At 39.8% G+C, this 18,767-nt stretch overlaps 1 protein-coding gene across 2 annotated transcripts in view; it reads left to right on the top strand.

The window, feature by feature from the left end:
* Positions 1 to 17,407, top strand: part of masp2.S (MBL associated serine protease 2 S homeolog) — a 38,208-nt gene extending 20,801 nt beyond the window's left edge. The window contains 8 exon segments of one of the 2 annotated variants that reach the window (NM_001085651.1): positions 10,155 to 10,273; positions 11,593 to 11,671; positions 13,603 to 13,737; positions 14,789 to 14,866; positions 16,456 to 16,964; positions 16,966 to 16,977; positions 16,979 to 17,007; positions 17,009 to 17,403. In NM_001085651.1, the coding sequence (NP_001079120.1) occupies positions 10,155 to 10,273; positions 11,593 to 11,671; positions 13,603 to 13,737; positions 14,789 to 14,866; positions 16,456 to 16,964; positions 16,966 to 16,977; positions 16,979 to 17,007; positions 17,009 to 17,222 (1,175 nt within the window). In that variant the 3' untranslated portion in view covers positions 17,223 to 17,403. 2 annotated transcript variants of the gene reach the window in all.
* The last annotated feature ends 1,360 nt before the right edge of the window (positions 17,408 to 18,767 follow it).

The raw sequence follows: 18,767 nt of genomic DNA, 5'->3' as shown, positions 1-18,767 counted from the left end.
CTACATGTGGGGAATCTTTATACAATTGAAGTCCTAAACAAAAAAAGAGAGAGAACAGAAATTAAAACAACAAATGGAATCATTACAACTTTTAGAAGACCAGCATAAGGCTTCCCCCTCTAATATTTCCTTGAGGAGACAAATTGAGTCACTTAGAACTGAGATAAATTTACAACTAACGGAAAAAAATGATCCAGAAACTACAATGGATCAAACAGAAATATTTCAAGAAATCTAACAAGGCTGACACTATGCTAGCAAGGCACTTAAATAATAAATTTCTACGCCCTTCATTTACACAAATTCGAACAAGATTGGGTTCCCTCACGGCAAACCCGACCAAGATAGTACAGGAGTTCGCCCAATTTTATCAATCCTTATATCAGCAACAGCCAGATCCCCCCCAACAGGCCCTGGATATGTTTTTAAGCCCCCTCAACTTGCCACATCTCATGTCTCAGCAAATAACATTTCTGTCCGACCCAATCGATATACAGACGAGATTAAAATAGCAATTCAACACCTCAAATTAAATAAGTCTCCTGGTCCCGATGGCCTCACGAGCAAATATTATATTGGCCCCTGAATTAATCCCCCCCAACTTCATGTATTGTTTAAAGATATTATGCAAGGGAACTCTAAGTACGATCCCGAATCCCTTTCAGCTTAAATTGCAATTATGCCTAAACCAGGTAAAGATACTACTGATTGTAGGAACTTTCGGTCAATTTCGGTTTTAAATATAGATGTTAAATTGTTAGTGAAGATATTGGCAACTAGGTTGAATAATCTCCTCCATACTATAATCCACAAAAACCAATCTGGTTTTATTCCAGGCAGACAAGTTTATGATAATATCCGCAGAGCAATTAACTTAATTAGTATAGCTAAATCTCTAAATATATATGCAATGCTTTTATCTATAGACTTAGAGAAAGCTTTTGACACTATCTCCTGGAAATTTTTATTTACAATACTTAACAAATATGGCTTTCCACCTCCATTCCTCAATGTTATAGCTGCGTTATATGATTCCCACGAAAGCCTGGTTTCATGTCAGCTCGATTTTAAATAGGCAGAGGCACATGGCAGGGGTGCCCATTGTCTCCCCTGCTGTTTGCCTTAGCCATCGAGCCATTGGCTATAGCTATCAGAAGTCATGCAAGGATCTCGGGCATTAAGGTTGCTCAAACTAATTACCGTTGCATGTAATATGCAGACGAAATTTTGATGACATTGTCCTCTATGACCTCTCTCTCTCTCTCTCTCCCTCACCTATTTGAAACAGTGGGTGAATTTGCCTCACTCTCAGGTTTGAAAATTAACCTCACTAAAACTGAGGCCTTAAACCTTAATTTACCCCATAACATTGTGAAATTACTGGAAATAAATTTCCAATTCAAGTGGCAACCCAAAAGCATTAAGTATCTTGGAGTTAACCTCTTTCTGGATTATGGATCACTAGCTCTTGGTAATTATAAACATACCTCCCAGAAAGTCTTCAGCATGATTTCCTCCTGTTCCAAATTATGACTATCTTGGCTGGGTGGGGAGAACGTACTTAAAATGTCTGCCTTTCCTCTACTGCTCTACCTTTTTAGAACCCTCTCGGTTGCCCCCCCACCCCCGTGGGTATATTGAAACATTTGCAAAAAGCCTTTAACAGATTTGTTTGGGATGTTAAGAGAGCCCGTTTGAATTTTGCAGTAGCTTCTCGAAATAGACAAAAGGGGGGCTAGGTATTCCTAATCTTCAGTACTACTATTTGGCTGCACAATTAAGTCAACTAGCTGCATGGCATGGGGGAGATGAAGCTCCACTGTGGGCTTCCATCGAACATGACACACTGCATACTAAGTTTGCTAGGAATGTTCTATGGTCTAAAAGTGCATCATTAGGTGAGCAGTCCAACCCAGTTATAGCCTACTCCCTTAAACTGTGGCGGAGATTTGGTACCAAACATAAAATTATATCTCCCGTGGGCTTTCCAGCTTATGTGTGGAAGGGAATTTAAAAAACTGGAGGAGATCTTGCAACTAGATAGTGTCACATCACTGGATCGCTTGAGGCATTATCAGGTTAAACATTTCTTGATGACAGAGGGCACACTGAGTAATGGAAGTGGAGACGATACAGCCTTTGAACAACTGTTCACAAAATCAATGCGATACCCACATGAAATTTCTTTATTGCGCAAAGTCCTCTCTGAAACTCAGGCCTCCCCACTGGACATTTTCAAAGGGAAGTGGGAAAAGGAACTCCACGTCACATTTGCTGAGGAAGAATGGTCCTCTATTGTCGAAAGATCATTTCAGACAGCAACTAGCTCCAAACTACAGGAGCACAACTATAAAATACTCTCTCAATGGTATAGGGTACCAATAAAGTTAGCGAAAATACACCCGAATCTTCCAGACACATGCTGGAGGTGCAGACAAGGAAGAGGGACACTGTCCCATATTATGTGCGCTTGACCCGGGGATACAACCTTACTGGTCGAAAGTTAAACAACTGATGTTGATTCAGCAGCCTTTTTCTTACTCCATCACAACATAATGTCTACAGCACAATATAAACGCTCAATTGTTTCCACCTTGATTAATGTGGCCAAAGCACTAATCCCCAGGTATTGGAGAACAGACCAGACTCCCTCAATCAAGGAATGGATCTTACAGGTTCAAGAAATTTATCAATTTGAAAGATTAAAACCAAACCCAGAAGTGGACTAATTGGCTTCTCTTCATGGAATCATCGGAATGTGCAGCACTTATCAATTAGGCAGGTTTCAATTTCAGTATTGATGCATATGTATTAATCCAATCTCTATTATTTGGGGCTTCTCTGTGGACCCGACGGGCCTCCCCTCCATGCCACACCATAATGTCTGGATACGTTCTTATTTCTTCTACGTCCCTCCATGTCAGTACACATGGGCATTGCCCCGCCCAGACCTGGAGGTAGGACCTATAACATAGCCAATCAAAATGAATCATGACCTATAAGACCACATGACTTCCTCCTCACCACAGTTATTTTTTGTCCTACTGGACAGGGAGGTCGGATCTCCCTCCTCACTTTTTATTTTTTGTTGAATTTTGAGAGAAATCCAACACAGTTTTTGTTTTTTGTTTTTCTTTTGTATTTTCTTTTTGTTTATTTATTTATTTTTTACCTCTGTGTAGACACAGAGGGATGATTCCCAGGTAATGGAGAAGATTTTACCTGATGCCTCAAAACGCATAATCTGTAAATTATCGCTTATTGGGAAGAAATGCAGGTGTGGGCATACCCATGGTCCTAGCCCTGTGCTAAAATAGCCCCCCTGCTATATGCCCAGCGAGGCACAAGATTAAATCTAGTGCTTTTTGGGAAGAGACACAGTTGTGGGCTTCCCACATTATTACCTGTGAGCCTTTTGTTTTTTCTTCTGTATTTTTATTTATTTATTTATTTTTGCTTATTTTTTACCTCTGTGTGGACACAGAGGGATGATTCCCAGGTAATGGAGAAGAATTTACCTGATGCCTCAAGACGCATAATCTGTAAATTATTGCTTATTGGGAAGAAGTGCAGGTGTGGGCATACCCATGGTCCTAGCCCTGTGCTAAAACAGCCCCCCTGCAATATGCCCAGCGAGGCACAAGATTCAATCTAGTGCTTTTTTGGGAACAGACACAGGTGTGGGCTTCCCACATTGTTACCTGTGAGCTTTTTGGACTCCCCTTTTCTTTTGAGTTATGTGAGACTTTACAGAACTCTACAGAACTTCTGCAAAAGGGCCGTGGGTATGCATATGGGCTAGTTATAACAGCCTGAAGCTGGTGAGTATGATTCTTCATTATCTACTGTGTGTAGTGCACTGGGAAGTCTGCATGCTAATTAGCTAATTATGTCCCTCAGCTGAGAGCTATTGGGGCTTTGGCTGGAGTTTCCATCCAGCTAATTAGCCACTCTGATAAGGTGCAGGTGTGCCTTCGCCCCGTTGCTATTGCTGTTTAATATTGTAAGCCTTGTATGGGTGAACCTGCATCCTCTGTGCAGACACAGAAGTTATATTGGCTCATGTTACTAAGGCACCTCCAGGAAGGGCTAGAGGTTGCACTGATCAAGCAGTATGGCACCTCCTTCCTTCTTATGAGTCTGCTCTTAACAAGCAGTGTTCCACCTGGATATTCCTGCTGACAAGCCTGAGCTATCTGGTAAGGTGTTCCCCTGACTTCTTGTATTATCTGAAGTCTTATGTTGTGAGCTGGCGTCCTCTGTGCAAAATACAGTATTGGCTCTTGCTACACTTTAAGTACTGGCTGGTGAATCCCTCTGCCTAAGCAGTGTTGTACCTGAATCCAGAGATTTTGATTTCTCAGTATCCATTGTGTGTTTGAAACATTAATTTCACTGGGAAGTCTGCATGTTAATATGCTTAATATGTCCCTTAGCTGAAAGCTATCGGGGCTTTGGCTGGAGTTTCCATCAAGCTAACTAGTCACTATCTGGTAAGGTGCAGGTGTTCCTTTGGCCCCTTTGCTATTGCTGTTTAATATTTTAAGTTTTGTATGGGTGAACCTGCATCCTCTTGGCTGACACAGTGGTTATATTGGCTCATGTGCTCAAGCAGTATGGCACCTCCTTCCTTTCTTATGAGTCTGCTCTTAACAAGCAGTATTCCACTGGACTGGATATTCCTGCTGACAAGTCTGAGCTATCTGGTAAGCTGCCTGTGTTCCTTCTTATATTATATGAAGTCGTATGTTGTGAGCTGGAGTCCTCTGTGCAAAATGCAGTTACACAAGGTACTAAGTCTGCATGTTAATAAGCTAATTATGTCCCTCAGCTGAAAGCTATCCGAGTTCTAGCTGAAGTTTCCAACCTGCGGACTTTTCATTGCTATCAGGTAATGTGCAGATACTCCTCAGTTTGCTTCTGTTGTTTCTATTGTCCTCTGTGCAGACACAGAGGTTATATTTGCCTTTTATTACACTGGGTGCTTGCAGGGTTGGCTGGAGGCTTGCACTGCTGAAGCAGTATGGTAGCCCCTTCCTTACATTGAGTCTGCTCAGTGCTGTAACCTGATGTCATTGGGCCCCACAGCAAATTCATTTTAGGGCCCCTAACATATCCAGAGGTTGTGCTTTTTTACCAATACGTATTGAAATTGCTCTTTATTTGGGCCTCATGGGTCCCTATACCTTTTGGGCCCACCTGCAGCCACAGGGTCTGCTTCCTCTTTAGTTACACCCCTGAGTCTGCTCCTTAGAAGCAGTCTGCCACCAAGGATCTGTCTGGATTATTCCTACTGTCTAGCGCATATTATCTGGTTAGGTGCCTGTATTCCTCTGAATTCTTGTATTGATGTCATCTGAGGTCTTAGGTTTGTGAGCCCGAGTTCTCTGCGCAGACACAGTAGGCAAGTGTGCTCTTATTACACCTGGTATTTCCAGGACCGGCTAGGGGTTTGTTCTGCTGTAGCAGCATTGTACCCCATTTTTTTCCTATGATGTTTCCACACTTAACAGGCAGTGTTCCGAGTTATATGGTGTCTTTTTGTGTGATGTAGGCCTTCTCTTAGATATTCTATTCCCATCTGGTGGCTTTTGTTGGGAGCTCAGTTGTAGTTATACTACATCTACTGAGTTTTTGTGACTGTAGGTTTCCCTTCTTTAATTGTTGGTAGATTAAAGGGCACTTACTGTTATGTCTATTGGCACCTTAACATGCTTGTAGTCTATGGCCCTTTGTGTGGCCTCGGGCATCTCGCCAGGGAGCTGGGTTTGTGTGGCCTCTGGCTTTCATTATGGCCCTTGGCTTGGGTTAGAGCCCTTGTTTTGGTCCATGGCTTTTTACCATGGTCCTCGGCTCCTGGGTCTGCTGGCCTTTTACAAGGGCCCTTGTTCTGCTGGCCTGTTGCATGAGCCTTTGGCTCATGTGGTCTTTTACCCTTCGCCCATTTGTTTGGTTGTCCTTTTACCTGGGTTATTATGGCTGCGGGCCTGTTTTCATGGCCCTTAACTTAGGTGCTTGCTTGCCTTTTACCAGGGTTCTTGGCCTTTTCTGTGGCCCCTGGCTAAGGTGGCCGCTAGTTTTTATTATAGTCCTTGTGGGCTTGTGGCTGCCAGTCTTGGCTGTGACCTATGGTGCATAGGTCACCAGCCAGGCTGTGGTGGCTGATAGGCATGGTTACTATGCTTGCTGTGGCCCTTGGTGGGCATGTCTGTTTGCCTTGCGGCAATCCTTGGCAGGACAACAGCCATTGGTTTTGTCTTGTCTGCAATCCTTGCAGGTATGGTTCTGGTTACACCAGCAGTAGGCATGATTGACTATTTGGTTGGATCTAGCATGAGTTGTACCATCAGCTGGTGTTTGCTCTGAGTTTCACAGCCCATAGCTAATTTTGTTGCTGATTGGTATTCAGCAGCTGATGTTGGTCATATGTTGGCTTACAGCTAACCTTTTCTTCTGCCTTACATGCATTGTTTTTGGTCTTGTATGCCACTGCTTATTATATCAATAAGGCTGGCTTGTGGACCAGGGTTTTGCAAGTTCAACAACTGATGTGCTCCGTTGTTGCATGTATGGAAATTGACTTTTGTGCCAGTGCAGTTGGTTACCTTGTCCCTAAGGGTGGCATTCACAATAGCTGGCTTATTTACTATTGCTTGTGTATTCGAATTCCACTCTGGTTTTTTGCAAACACTTCAGCTGACGGGCATCTTGGCCTGCTAGTGTGACAATGGTCTTGCACAGCTATGTTGGAATACATAATAGCTGGCTCTTCCACCACTGGTTGCATGTATGGTGGCTGGCTCTCTGCCAGTGGATTGTGCATCATTGCTGGTTGGTACCAGTTTTTGTAGGCTATATAAGCTTCTGGCATGCCTGGTTTTGGATTGTGATCCCAGCTGTTGGCTGGTTCAGTAGCTTCTATGTATGGTCACAGGTTTGGTTCAGTTTTTGCATAAACTGTAGCATTGTGCAGCTTGAGCTGTAGTGGCCTCGGCTTTTGTGGGTGTTTTCTAGAACTGTAATTGGCTTGGGTCCCATTGCTTGCTTGTGTAGCAGTTGGCTTTAAGTCACATTGGTTGGTTCAGCAGCTTATCCTTGTGCTGTTGTATGCCCAGTTTAGATTTGGTGGTTGGTGGAGCTACTGGGCTGTACCAGCATGGCTCTACAATGGTTACAATGATATGCTGATTTATGATAACCCAGAGTTGGTGTTCATTTAGTTAAGTCTTCATTAGGTATTATTAGCATGGAGTTAGTGGATCTTGGACTGATCTCTGGTGTAGAGGTGACTCCGGTCAGCACTGGTTTGAGCTGCTTCCATTAAGATGCAGGACCAGGCTAATGTGGGCCAAGTCTTTTTAGGGCCACTTGCTATTGCTGAGGATCGTGTATTTCTCCAGCACTGGCGATAGATGCATTCAAGTTGTTTAGTTTCTGATCTGATTGATTTCCTGGTGGTTTCTAGGGTGTTTTAGTTCTGAGATGGCTATTGCCATCATTCTGGTTTTGTCCTAGGCACCTTTTTTTGTTTTAACAGTTGCATGATTTTTGTTCTTCCCCAGGTGGGGTTTTGTCAGATAACCATATTGCAGGTATCCCTCTAGTCACTGAGGGAACCTTTTTAAACAGAATATATTCTTAATCTGCAATGCTTGATCCTCAAGTACCGGTCTCTGTAATTTTGTGGTTGATTTTGTAGCTCTTGTTAATTGTTTACCATGTCCTAGGACATGTTGTTCTTGTGCCTTTTATTTATCTACCCTTTTCAGGAGATATACATTTATCAGCTCCCCTGTTGGATGGATGTGATGCTGGCCTTTTCTCAGGGCCTCCTTAGCATCAGTTTGGTTTTTGCATTATGTTGGTTATTCCCACCCCTTGTTTTCGGTGCATGGCTTGGTAGATCCCATGTGTACTGACATGGAGGGACGTAGAAGAAATAGAGAATTTTACTTACCTACTTGACGTAAATTCCTTTTCTTCTAGTCCCGACATGTCAGTACAGGGTTTCCCATCCCAATTATTTATTTTGGTTACTGTACTGCTATGGCAAAAGTATAACTGTGGTGAGGAGGAAGTCATGTGGTCTTATAGGTCATGATTCATTTTGATTGGCTATGTTATAGGTCCTACCTCCAGGTCTGGGCGGGGCAATGCCCATGTGTACTGACATGTCGGGACTAGAAGAAAAGGAATTTACGTCAAGTAGGTAAGTAAAATTCTCTATTTCTCTCGTATACTTACCTGTAACTTTCTTAAAGCAAAAGTATATTGAATCACATAATGTTAAACAAATGGCATAATCCTTTTATTTTCTTATTTTCTTATGTTCTTATATTTTCATGTTAGTGGTTCTGTTACCCATGCACATGACACAGAACTGTATCTTTATATGTGTGTTGATTTGCTGCATTAATAATCCGATACAAAAGAATGACTATGTACAATTACATATTGGATGTGATATGCAGATGTGCAAATGGAAAATAAAGAATTTAAAAAAAAAAAATGATATCTCCCTCTAACCCTGCCCTGCTAACCCAAGCTTTGTTCCAGGACTTTCTCAAAAAGACTTTGCATGGTGGGAACAAAACAATCTATTAACTATTTACTCCCTCACACGACAATCATCTCTACTTTCTGTACGACAATTAAAGGATCTCTACAATATGCCTTCACATGAGACTTTTCGTTATCTACAAATACGTCATTATATAAAAATGGAAAGAGAATTCTTTTCCCCGCCCGACTCCTTTTGAGCAGATTTTCTTACAGATTCTCCCACAGAAACTTTATATGATTACATGGTTCACCAGACAGACATTAAGGACTTACAATTTGTTAAACGTTGGGAGCGTGACTTGAAAACTTGCTACGACAATGATACCTGGAGAGATATTATAACAACTCACTGCTCCATCAATATTTCAATCCAGGAAACCTCTCAAAAAGTTCTTCACCAATCGTACCTGGTTCCCACTACATTGTCAAAATGGTACCCATTGTCCTCACCGTTCTGTTTCAGAAACTGTGGCCAAATTGGCTCTTTTTTACACATTTGGTGGGAATGTCCGAAGGTAGTGAAAAGAATTTTGTATTCTATGATTACAAATGTCACTCCCACTAAGAAAAGATCCAGCGGACATATCCGGTGGCAATAAGTACCTGAGGGCATTAATCACATCTTTTCTGCCGCAAAGCAAATAATAGCAAAGGCATGGAAGACTCCCTCTTTAGAAATCCAAATGGTGAAATCCAAACTGGACAACGTGCTAGTACTTGAAAAAATTAACTAGCCTCCGCACAGGAAAGCAGAAACGCCATGACAAAGTCTGGAGTATTCTGCAATTTATAATCTTATTACTTCCCTCATCTCCCCTACTAATTCCGGTATACAATTTACCAATCTCCGCCACTACTCCATGCAAATGCTATTTTGATTTTACAGCATTTTCTTTCGATAGTGTCTTTACTTCCCCTTTAAGTTTCCTTTCTCCCCCCCTCTCCCCCTTCTCTTTAATTTCTTTTAATTATTTTTCTTTTAGTGCTTTATTTTATAAGGATCATATATCAAGACTTACATACAGATTATGAAGACAACAATAATGTTTGTATTTTCTGCTCAGGAATATGTGAAAATGTGAATGTTTTTTCTTGCACAAGCAGACTGGGATGTCCAGTCTTTGCCATTCCTGTAAATTGCATTATGTCTTTCCTTTTTCTTTAATAAAAGAAATACAAAAAAAAAAAGCATGTGGCACTTTATTATTAATTAATTTCAGAGAAACACTAATTACATTTTTAAGAAATTTGATTAATTGGGTGCACAGAGTTCATTAAGTTATCAAGTACGTGGGTTTTTTAAAAAAAAAAATTAATTACAACTGTAATTCACTTAATTGAGCACTAATTAATTGGTTTCTAATATGCTGAGATAATAATATTATGATGGTCTTTGAAAAAATCCCCTTTTACAGTACAGCTAGCATCGGAATGAGATTTTATACAGTCCCAAACAAGGTTTCTTTCTTTATTCTTTTCTTTTTTGTATGTTCTTAAAGAAACACACTAGTGTATGTATGTGTGTATATATATATCATTTGAGCCCTCTTTTGTTTGAATTTGCATACTAATTTCGTGTTTTTCCATTTCAGCAATTCCATGTCCTGACCCTATACTGACAAATAAAGGTCATTTTACTCCACAACAGAAAACATATGTGGCAAGGGACCGTCTATCTCTTACTTGTGACAAGGGATTTGTACTTCTGGAGGTATGAACTTGCAATAGATTTTATTAGTACTATCTTTTATATATGGTATGCTTTGCACTGCTCAAATATATCACTGTTGTTTAATTATCTCAAATGGTGAAACAAGTGCTTACCTTTTACAAGCACATTATCATTTACAATGTATGAAAAACTGGTTGCACACAAGTTATGATAACATCTAAAGCAAGAATCATTGTCTTTACATTTAATAATTACTTGAAACCCCACCACTTTGGGGATACAGTTTTTACATAGTTCTATATTGCAAACAAAAAATACTTTTTATAGGAATACATGAATACCCTCACTCTCAAATCTCTTTAACTTTAAAATCCCTTAGAATTATTTACCATTGGACTTTAAAAGCTCACATGCTTGATTATGTGAACTGTGTTGTATAGGCAAAGCATTAATCTCAGCATTATGCATAAATTGTAGCATTTAAAATGTGTTTCCCTTACCAATAAGCCAGACAAATAAAAGGAGAGCTGATCCCCACTTGAATCAGTCCACATGAATAATAATCAAATTGGAATCATAGAATTAATCATATAATTTTTATTTAATATCCTTTTTTTGTTTGGTTTAGTACTCAGTTGGAGACATCCACTTGATTCATATGATAGGGACATTGATTGACTACATTAACTGTGTTTTGGTATTTTGGAAGTAAACCCTTGTATCGTCATGCAGACATAATGGGTTTTAGTCTGGATATTTCTAAAGACATTGCAAATAATACATCTATAGCACTGCATAATTCCAGATGGAAAGAAAGCAATAGGAGGAAAAAGGAGGAAAGTGGAGAACAATATAAAAAGTTTTGTACTGACAGTTAGCCTAGAATAATATAACCTGTAAGAATATCCTCTTTTTTTTGCCTTGGAAGTGCTAAATTCCTTAGAATGTAAAATGTCCTAACAACCCTATTTCAGTGAGTCCAGAAGCTGTCAGCATTTCTGTGACCACCTGGCAATAGGTACAGGCTTGGGGGATGGGCTAGAGGCATGGTTAAATCATCTCTTGATTCATGAAAATACTTTTAAAAGGAGTTTTCAAAAGTACAATTTAGCCTAGGAACAACTATATCATTGTTTATCCTTGTGGAAGATCATGCATGACTCTTTTACCAAGAAAGCCAACAACTCAGAGACTCTCTTGATGGACCAGAATACTGTCAGTGAAAGTAATTTACAATCAAACAGTGTACAATATCCTTATTGCTCTCATTTTCTAATAAACTGGTTTGCAAAATAGTATTAAAAGCATCATTTTTGTCTTTCAGTCTCTTAACTGTAAATAACATACCTCTTCTACAGGATTCAAGAACAATACCCTCATTCACAATGACCTGTCAGCCCAATGGAACATGGGACAAAAAGCTGCCAAAGTGCATAAGTAAGTAAATATGAATTGACCAATGCAACAAGTAAACTCTATCTGAGTGTATATTTTCACATTAAAGTGTTGGATTAAAGTGTTGGATACAAAGCAGTCTTAGAAGATGTGAAAGAATAGTCACATATGTTAGGACTATGTTCTTTAGAGACTAATCAGGGTTAATTCATATAAAGAGGTTAATATGTTATTTTAAAATGTTTTAAATTGTACTGTAAAGCATACAGTTTCTTTGCAATATTAGACCAGACCACATCTGGAGGCCTGCAAGGAAAAGGCTCCACAGTCTTCCACGAATGACCACCCATGAATGCAGGCACCCAAATATGTACATTAGATTATTAGACCATATATTATTTTTTTAATACAAATATAATATTACTGCCTGCAAAGAGACCTTTATCAAGTTCAAAACTTTTGACAAAATCCTGAGTGCTCTACTTCATTGATATATTGTATGTGAAACTGCTTGGATAGCAGTATGATTCTGCTGTGTTGTACATAGGGTTGCCACCTTTTTAATTCGGTGAAGCAGAGGGTGGATGATATTGCAAGTGGGGCTGGTGATGTTGGGGAGGGGCTGATGACATGACGATCAGGGATTGGCTGATTGCCATATTATTAACTTCAGTGCCCTGTCCGGATTTCCTAATCTGGAAATATGGACAGGCAGTTTCCACCTGGACAGCCCTTCCAAAAACCAGGCTGTCCAGGTGAAAACCAAATAGGTGGCAAACTTGTTTGTACAGGTGAAGCAGTTAGACAAACACAGTAATTTCTGGTACATTTATTATGACATAGCATTAAATGTGAGATACAAAACGCGTAAGGCCCTTGTGTACCAAATAAAATACAATCCTTTTACACATCTGTCTGTAAGCCTGCTCTACTGCAATATGGGTTTGAGCCTAAAATAGCCATTGCTTCTGTGAATTTTTGTACTATTTATTTCTACTATTTAATTGTTCTTGGTAGAAATACATTTAAATGTATTTTGTGTCCTACAGTATATGTGTTTATGTTAGACCAGTATTTTTCAATTTGCATGAATTTCCAGAACTATTTCAGGTGCCAACATTTTAGGCAGTTATGATCTAGTATAGATTTATTGTAAATAATTTACCAAACTACAAGGCAGGTGGTATGGGCAGGAATAGCTGTACATCCTGATGCTGCGCTCTTCGATGAATACCAGATTTTTCATCCAGCGCTCACTGCAAATTCACTAACGAACGCTGGCGTAAATTCGCTAGTGTTACTTTGCACCCTTACGCCTGGCGAATTTGCGCAACGGACGTAACTACGCAAATTCACTAACGCGTGCATTGTTCTGAACGCTACCTTTTACGCTAGACTTCCTTCACCACCTCAGACCAGGCGAAGCGCAATAGAGTAGCTAGGGATTGCTTCAAAAAAGGTTAACATTTTTTATGTCCCAAAAAACGCTGGCGTTTTTTCTATATGAGCACACAAAGTCCAGGTTTTGCATTTAGGAGTTTCAGAGCCTCCTGGTCTAGGTCGCAGGCTTGGGGCTGCTGCACCCCAGCCGTCCAGGGGCTCCTGCCCCTACATCTTTGCAGTAGTGTCTGTCCACCCTCTCTCAGTGAAAGTGAAAGCAGGAATGGCTGTGAGCACATAGCTCTCCCATATATCTAAAGGTGGTGCAGAAGCGACACCTTTTGACACCCTCCGGAATCTGCCAGACATGCTCAACAGGGGCAAGGGCTCCAGCCCCTCCCAAGACTCAAGAGACCCTGTAGCTGCACAGGCAGGGGATTTCCACTATGTCGTTAAGACCATAGGGGAATTAACCCTACGGGTCCCTACATATCATTTTAGCAATAGTGTACAAATGCCTAAATATTGATTACTAAAAAAAAGACTTTGATTTTCAGAGCAATTATTACAACTTTCTACATTATGTCTTGCAGTTGTTAACTGTGGTAACCCTGATGACATAGACAATGGAAAATATACCTTTGTGACAGCAAAAGAAGTGACTTTATACAATTCAGTTGTGCAGTATGAATGCACAGGACCTTTTTATTACATGAAAGACGGGAAAGGTAAGACTAATTTAAAATGATCTTATATATTTATAATTTACATTATCTATGTATGCTGAGATAAATGATCAAGTGAATGATACGAGAAACACAAATATCAAAGCCTAACAGCACAGTATGTTTGCATGGCTATTAATTTCTATACTACATTTGCAGGGAACAAGAGGTGTAACCTGGATGTAATTGGGCATGGCTGGTTGTAGCTGGGTGTGGCTGGAGTGTGTCCTGGGTGAAACCTCCTGGATTTCAGACATTATTATTGACACAAACTGTATTTACAAAACACCAACAAAATCTGAAGTATTGTAAAATAAATGGGTGTACACACTAAAGATACAAAAATAAATATAAAAACAAGCAATAACCAAGATGCAAATATGGCTCTGCTCAAAAGAGCTTACTAACTATGTACTTTGTAACATGGGAATCTGACTTCTGAGAGTCTCTCAAGACCATTGCTGTTGCTCTCAGGATAATCTTACCTCAAGATGTGGCTATTTAAAGGAGAACTAAAGCTTCACCAAAGAAGTAGGCTAGAAATGTTGTACATTATGTTTTTGGGCTTCTGTACCAGCCCAAGGCAACCACCGTCCTTTAGCAGTAAAGATTTGTGTCTCCAAAGATGTCCTAGTAGCTCTCCATCTTCTTTTCTGCACATTCACTGCAAATGCTCTGTGCTGCTGTCAGTTACTGAGCTTAGGGACTGACGCAAAACATACAGTAAGAATAGAATATAAATGTCACTATATAAGACTGATTAGTAATTAATACAGATAATAACTACATGGCAGCACAGAAACCAGTGCAATCCGCATCCGAATTTAATAATCACAATAATAAACCTTCACAACATGGACAAGATGAAAGAGCTTTAATATGAAGCTTTGTTTTATTTTGGCCTTCCTAGCTCTGTTTAAAGCTTATAAAATATCATACCAAAAAATGGAAAACTGTCAGGTTCGAAATTGTTTGGGGCTATGGATTGTTTTGTGTCTTATATCTAATGTCTTTAGCATTGACTATTATCACAAGTAAATATTGTTTGTTTTAGGAAAGTACAGGTGTGGAGCTGATGGGTTCTGGGGAGATATTGAATCTGAGAAGACAACACCTCCAGTCTGTGCACCTGGTAATGTGATTTTTCTTGTTTTTATTACTTATGCATGCATTGTTCAGTTTTAAAGGGAATGTTCATCTTCAGGCAATAGCCCAAATTTGAACAGCCCCTGTTTATTATTTAAAATATTCCATTTTGACAATATGAACCAAATAAACAATACAATAGTGATGCTAAAAAGGGTCTCTCTGCTTTTTCCTCAGGCAGGGGATTGCCACACCACTGATTGTATGAAGAGCAAAAAGCCAAATAAGGAAGTTTAGGACTGAACCGTTTTTGATATTACTGGTGGAATAGATAACCCCAATCAGATCAGTGAAATGCAAACAAAGATCAAGAGTAAAGGCAGGCGCATTACCAGTTCTGTTCTAAACGTTCTTATTTGGCTTCTTGCACCTCATACTGTATAGTCAGTGGCATTGGGGATTTTCTCTCTTTGTTCGACTGTTTGAGGATTTCCACTGTGCTCTGTTTCACAGGAACCTACTGTACTGATAGGTCTGCGTCCCATCACTTCCTGTTCAGCGCAGCATTCCCTGGGACGCAGCATTCCCCAAGTGCCTGTTAAATGCTTACTAAAGGGTGTGCTCCTGGTGCACAAGCACTTGCTCCACCAGGATCAGTAAACAACCTCTCTTGTCTTTTAAACGTTTATGTTGGTGAGGAGACTTTTTAAAAGTAATATTTGCTTTAATGGCAACTAGGGATGCCACCTTTCTTGGGAAAAAACATACTGGCCTTTTATACTTTTATCTTTCTGCCTTAACATTGGTATCAAGCATCATTTTTACCAGCCAGAAATGTAAAATACCAGTCTGGTGGCAACCCTAAATTTCAGGTAAGAAATATCACAGCTGCTTCCCTCAGCAGAGATTTCTAAGCTTAAAACTGAAGCTTTAGTGCCATACAGGTTTAGGGCTAAAAGTATTGCTCAGACTGGACTGCAACTCATTCACAAGGGACAGCAGGACAAGTGGCTATTGTGGAACACAGGACCAGAGGGTTCAGACTAATATGTAGCTCCTCCTTTCAAAGTACTAGAGACCCCTAAAATGTTTTGCTATGCACATAAAACAAACATGTTCATAGTATCTGAAGTTGAAAAAAAAACACCAACTAGCACTCAATCCAGGAATCCGGAGGAAGTGAATAAACATCTATAGGTGTCTCATTCTGCCTCAGGAGGGAAGTACTTCATTTGTGATCCCAGAACAGCAATCAGACAGGTCTTAGATAGTTTTCTCTGTTGGTGTAGAAACACCATAGGTGGAAAGCAGATGAGTACCCTCTATCTGTGTGCGCTGACAGACTTGAATCTGACAGTAAGATCACTTGCAGAGAGCATTTAACACTATGCCAGCGAAGAATATGCTTGCTTTTAGCCTCATATTATTAATCGGGTTGTTATTAATTATTATTGTTATTAATTGGGTTGTTTGCATAGTGAATCGTACGAGCCGCATGTTTTGTCACAAAGTTCCCGGGTAAGTTATGTGTAGACCACATGTTAATAATTTCACATTTTTATAAACTATAAGTGTAATGGCATTTCTACAATTTTAGCAACATAAAAACCTAAACTTGAATCCTTTTGTTTTCAGATTGTGGAATGAAGAAAGCAGTAGCTGGCGGACGTATAGTTGGAGGCCAAGTGGCAAGCATTGGGGAATTCCCATGGCAAGTGTATTTAAACGTCAATAATGAGAAGGGAGGAGGGGCACTACTACTGGACAACTGGATTTTAACAGCAGCACATGTAGTCTACTCTTACAAAGATTTATCAACCATACTTATAAAAATGGGATTCCTGACAACGCAGGACAGTGATTATATAAGGAGCTGGCCAGAAGCAGTTTTTATCCATGAGGGCTACAAACAAGGAAGTTATGACAATGACATTGCTCTGATTAAACTTAAAGACAAAGTGCCTCTCAGTGAAAGCGTTCTTGGCATATGTCTTCCTACAAGAGAAAAGCGTTATCATATTTCCCAAAATGAGGGTGACAATCATGTAGGGCTTGTATCTGGCTGGGGTCTAACTGACAGAAATGTCCCTTCACGCAAATTAAGGTTTGTTGAAGTGAATATTGTTGATCATAGCACATGCAAAACTGAATATGCAAACCTAGGTGCACAATATTTAGTTACAGAAAACATGATATGTGCTGGCTTTGAAACAGGTGGCAAAGATTCTTGTGCTGGGGATAGTGGAGGTGCCCTGGCATTTATGGATATAGAAAGCAAGAAATGGTTTGTTGGTGGGATAGTATCCTGGGGAGTGGATTGTGGAGTTGCAAGGCAATATGGTGTATACACAAAAGTAACAAACTACTATGACTGGATACAGAAAACGATTCAATCTAATTAAAATAAAATGATATGGAAATACATATTACTGACTTTTAATTTAAAATAAAAAACTCTTTATATTCCTTTATATAATTATATAATTTCGTATTTAATTTGCACTCAAAGCTTGACAAAAGGCGATGTGGCCTGAAACGTTGCCGTGATGCCCCTGTGAAGCACGAATAAAGGCATTTTAAATATATAAGAATTTTGTTGGTGCTGTCCTGAAGTTCTTGTTGATTTGTGGTGCCAGTGGAAAGTGGCCACTGGTGAACGTACACCACCTACTAAAGGAGTGAAAATCGTTGTGCTGACTGCTTGTCTACTACATTTGCACTCAAAGCCAGACCTTTTTTAAACATTTTGTACTCTCTCTCTCTCTCTCTCTCTCTCTTAAGAAGAATTTTCTGGGGTGGACTTTTATGGGCAGATTTATCAAAGGTCGAGGTGAATTTTCGAATTAAAATAAAAAATTTAATTTCAAGTTATTTTTTGTGTACTTCGACTAGGGAATAGTCCAAATTCGATTTGAATGAAAAAAATCAGAAATTCGAATATTACAATTTATCATGTACTGTCTCTTTAAAAATTCCACTTCGACCATTTGCCATCTTATTCGATCGAAAACGGACCTATTCGAACAAAAAAAAACTAAATTCCGGTTGGTCTTTTTGAATTCGAATTTCGAAGTTTTTTCAATTCGAAATTCGACCCTTGATAAATATGCCCCTTAGTTTACCAACTGATTTGGAAAGGACTGTATTAGCAAACGTGCCAATATAGGTAATGTGTGTATAGTTTTATGGAGACTTCTGACATTAACGCATTTTAGGTTTAAAGGAACAGTAACATCAAAAAATGAAAGTGTTTAAAGTAATGAAAATGTAAGGTTTCTCACCAGAACAACCACCAGTCCAAGGATTGGGATTCATTTTTCAATATGCAAAGATCCAAATGAAGTGAGAACCACTTCCAAGTAAAGTAGTAGCTCTAGTCTTGATTGAATTAAAAAGGTTTTATTAGGACAGTGCTGTCCAACTTCTGTGGTACCGAAGGGCCAAAATTTTACTGGCCTATGTGGTGGAGGGCCGATAATGGAAATCAGTGTTGACCACTCCCCCTTTTAAACCACACCCATGTTACCACAAGAACTTTTAAGATCATATCCACATTAACAGTGGTAGCACACCAAAAAACCAAATGGTTGGTACTCACTGCAGGGAAATCCCTTATCACTCATATGTGAAAAATTGAAGTTACGTTAAAAACATACCCTTAGATCCATATGCCTCATCCTCCCCTGTGGATAATACAACAACCCCTAACACATGATTAAACATCTTAGGGGCCCTTAACAACAATTTCCAAATGCTAACAAACCCCAAGAACAAACCCCTAACAGTCTTACATCCCACAGGTAGTGTAGGGCAAGCAGAGAATGGCACACCCAAGGAGCACTGGGCAAGCAAAGAATGGCACACACAAGCAGCACTGGGCAAGCAAAGAATGGCACACACAAGCAGCACTGAGTAAGCAGAGAATAGCACACACAAGCAGCACTGGG

Source organism: Xenopus laevis, chromosome 7S, assembly GCF_017654675.1.
Source record: "Xenopus laevis strain J_2021 chromosome 7S, Xenopus_laevis_v10.1, whole genome shotgun sequence".
Lineage (NCBI taxonomy): Eukaryota > Metazoa > Chordata > Amphibia > Anura > Pipidae > Xenopus > Xenopus laevis.
Note: the sequence above shows the minus strand (reverse complement) of the source record. Positions and strands in the feature narration are given on the sequence as shown.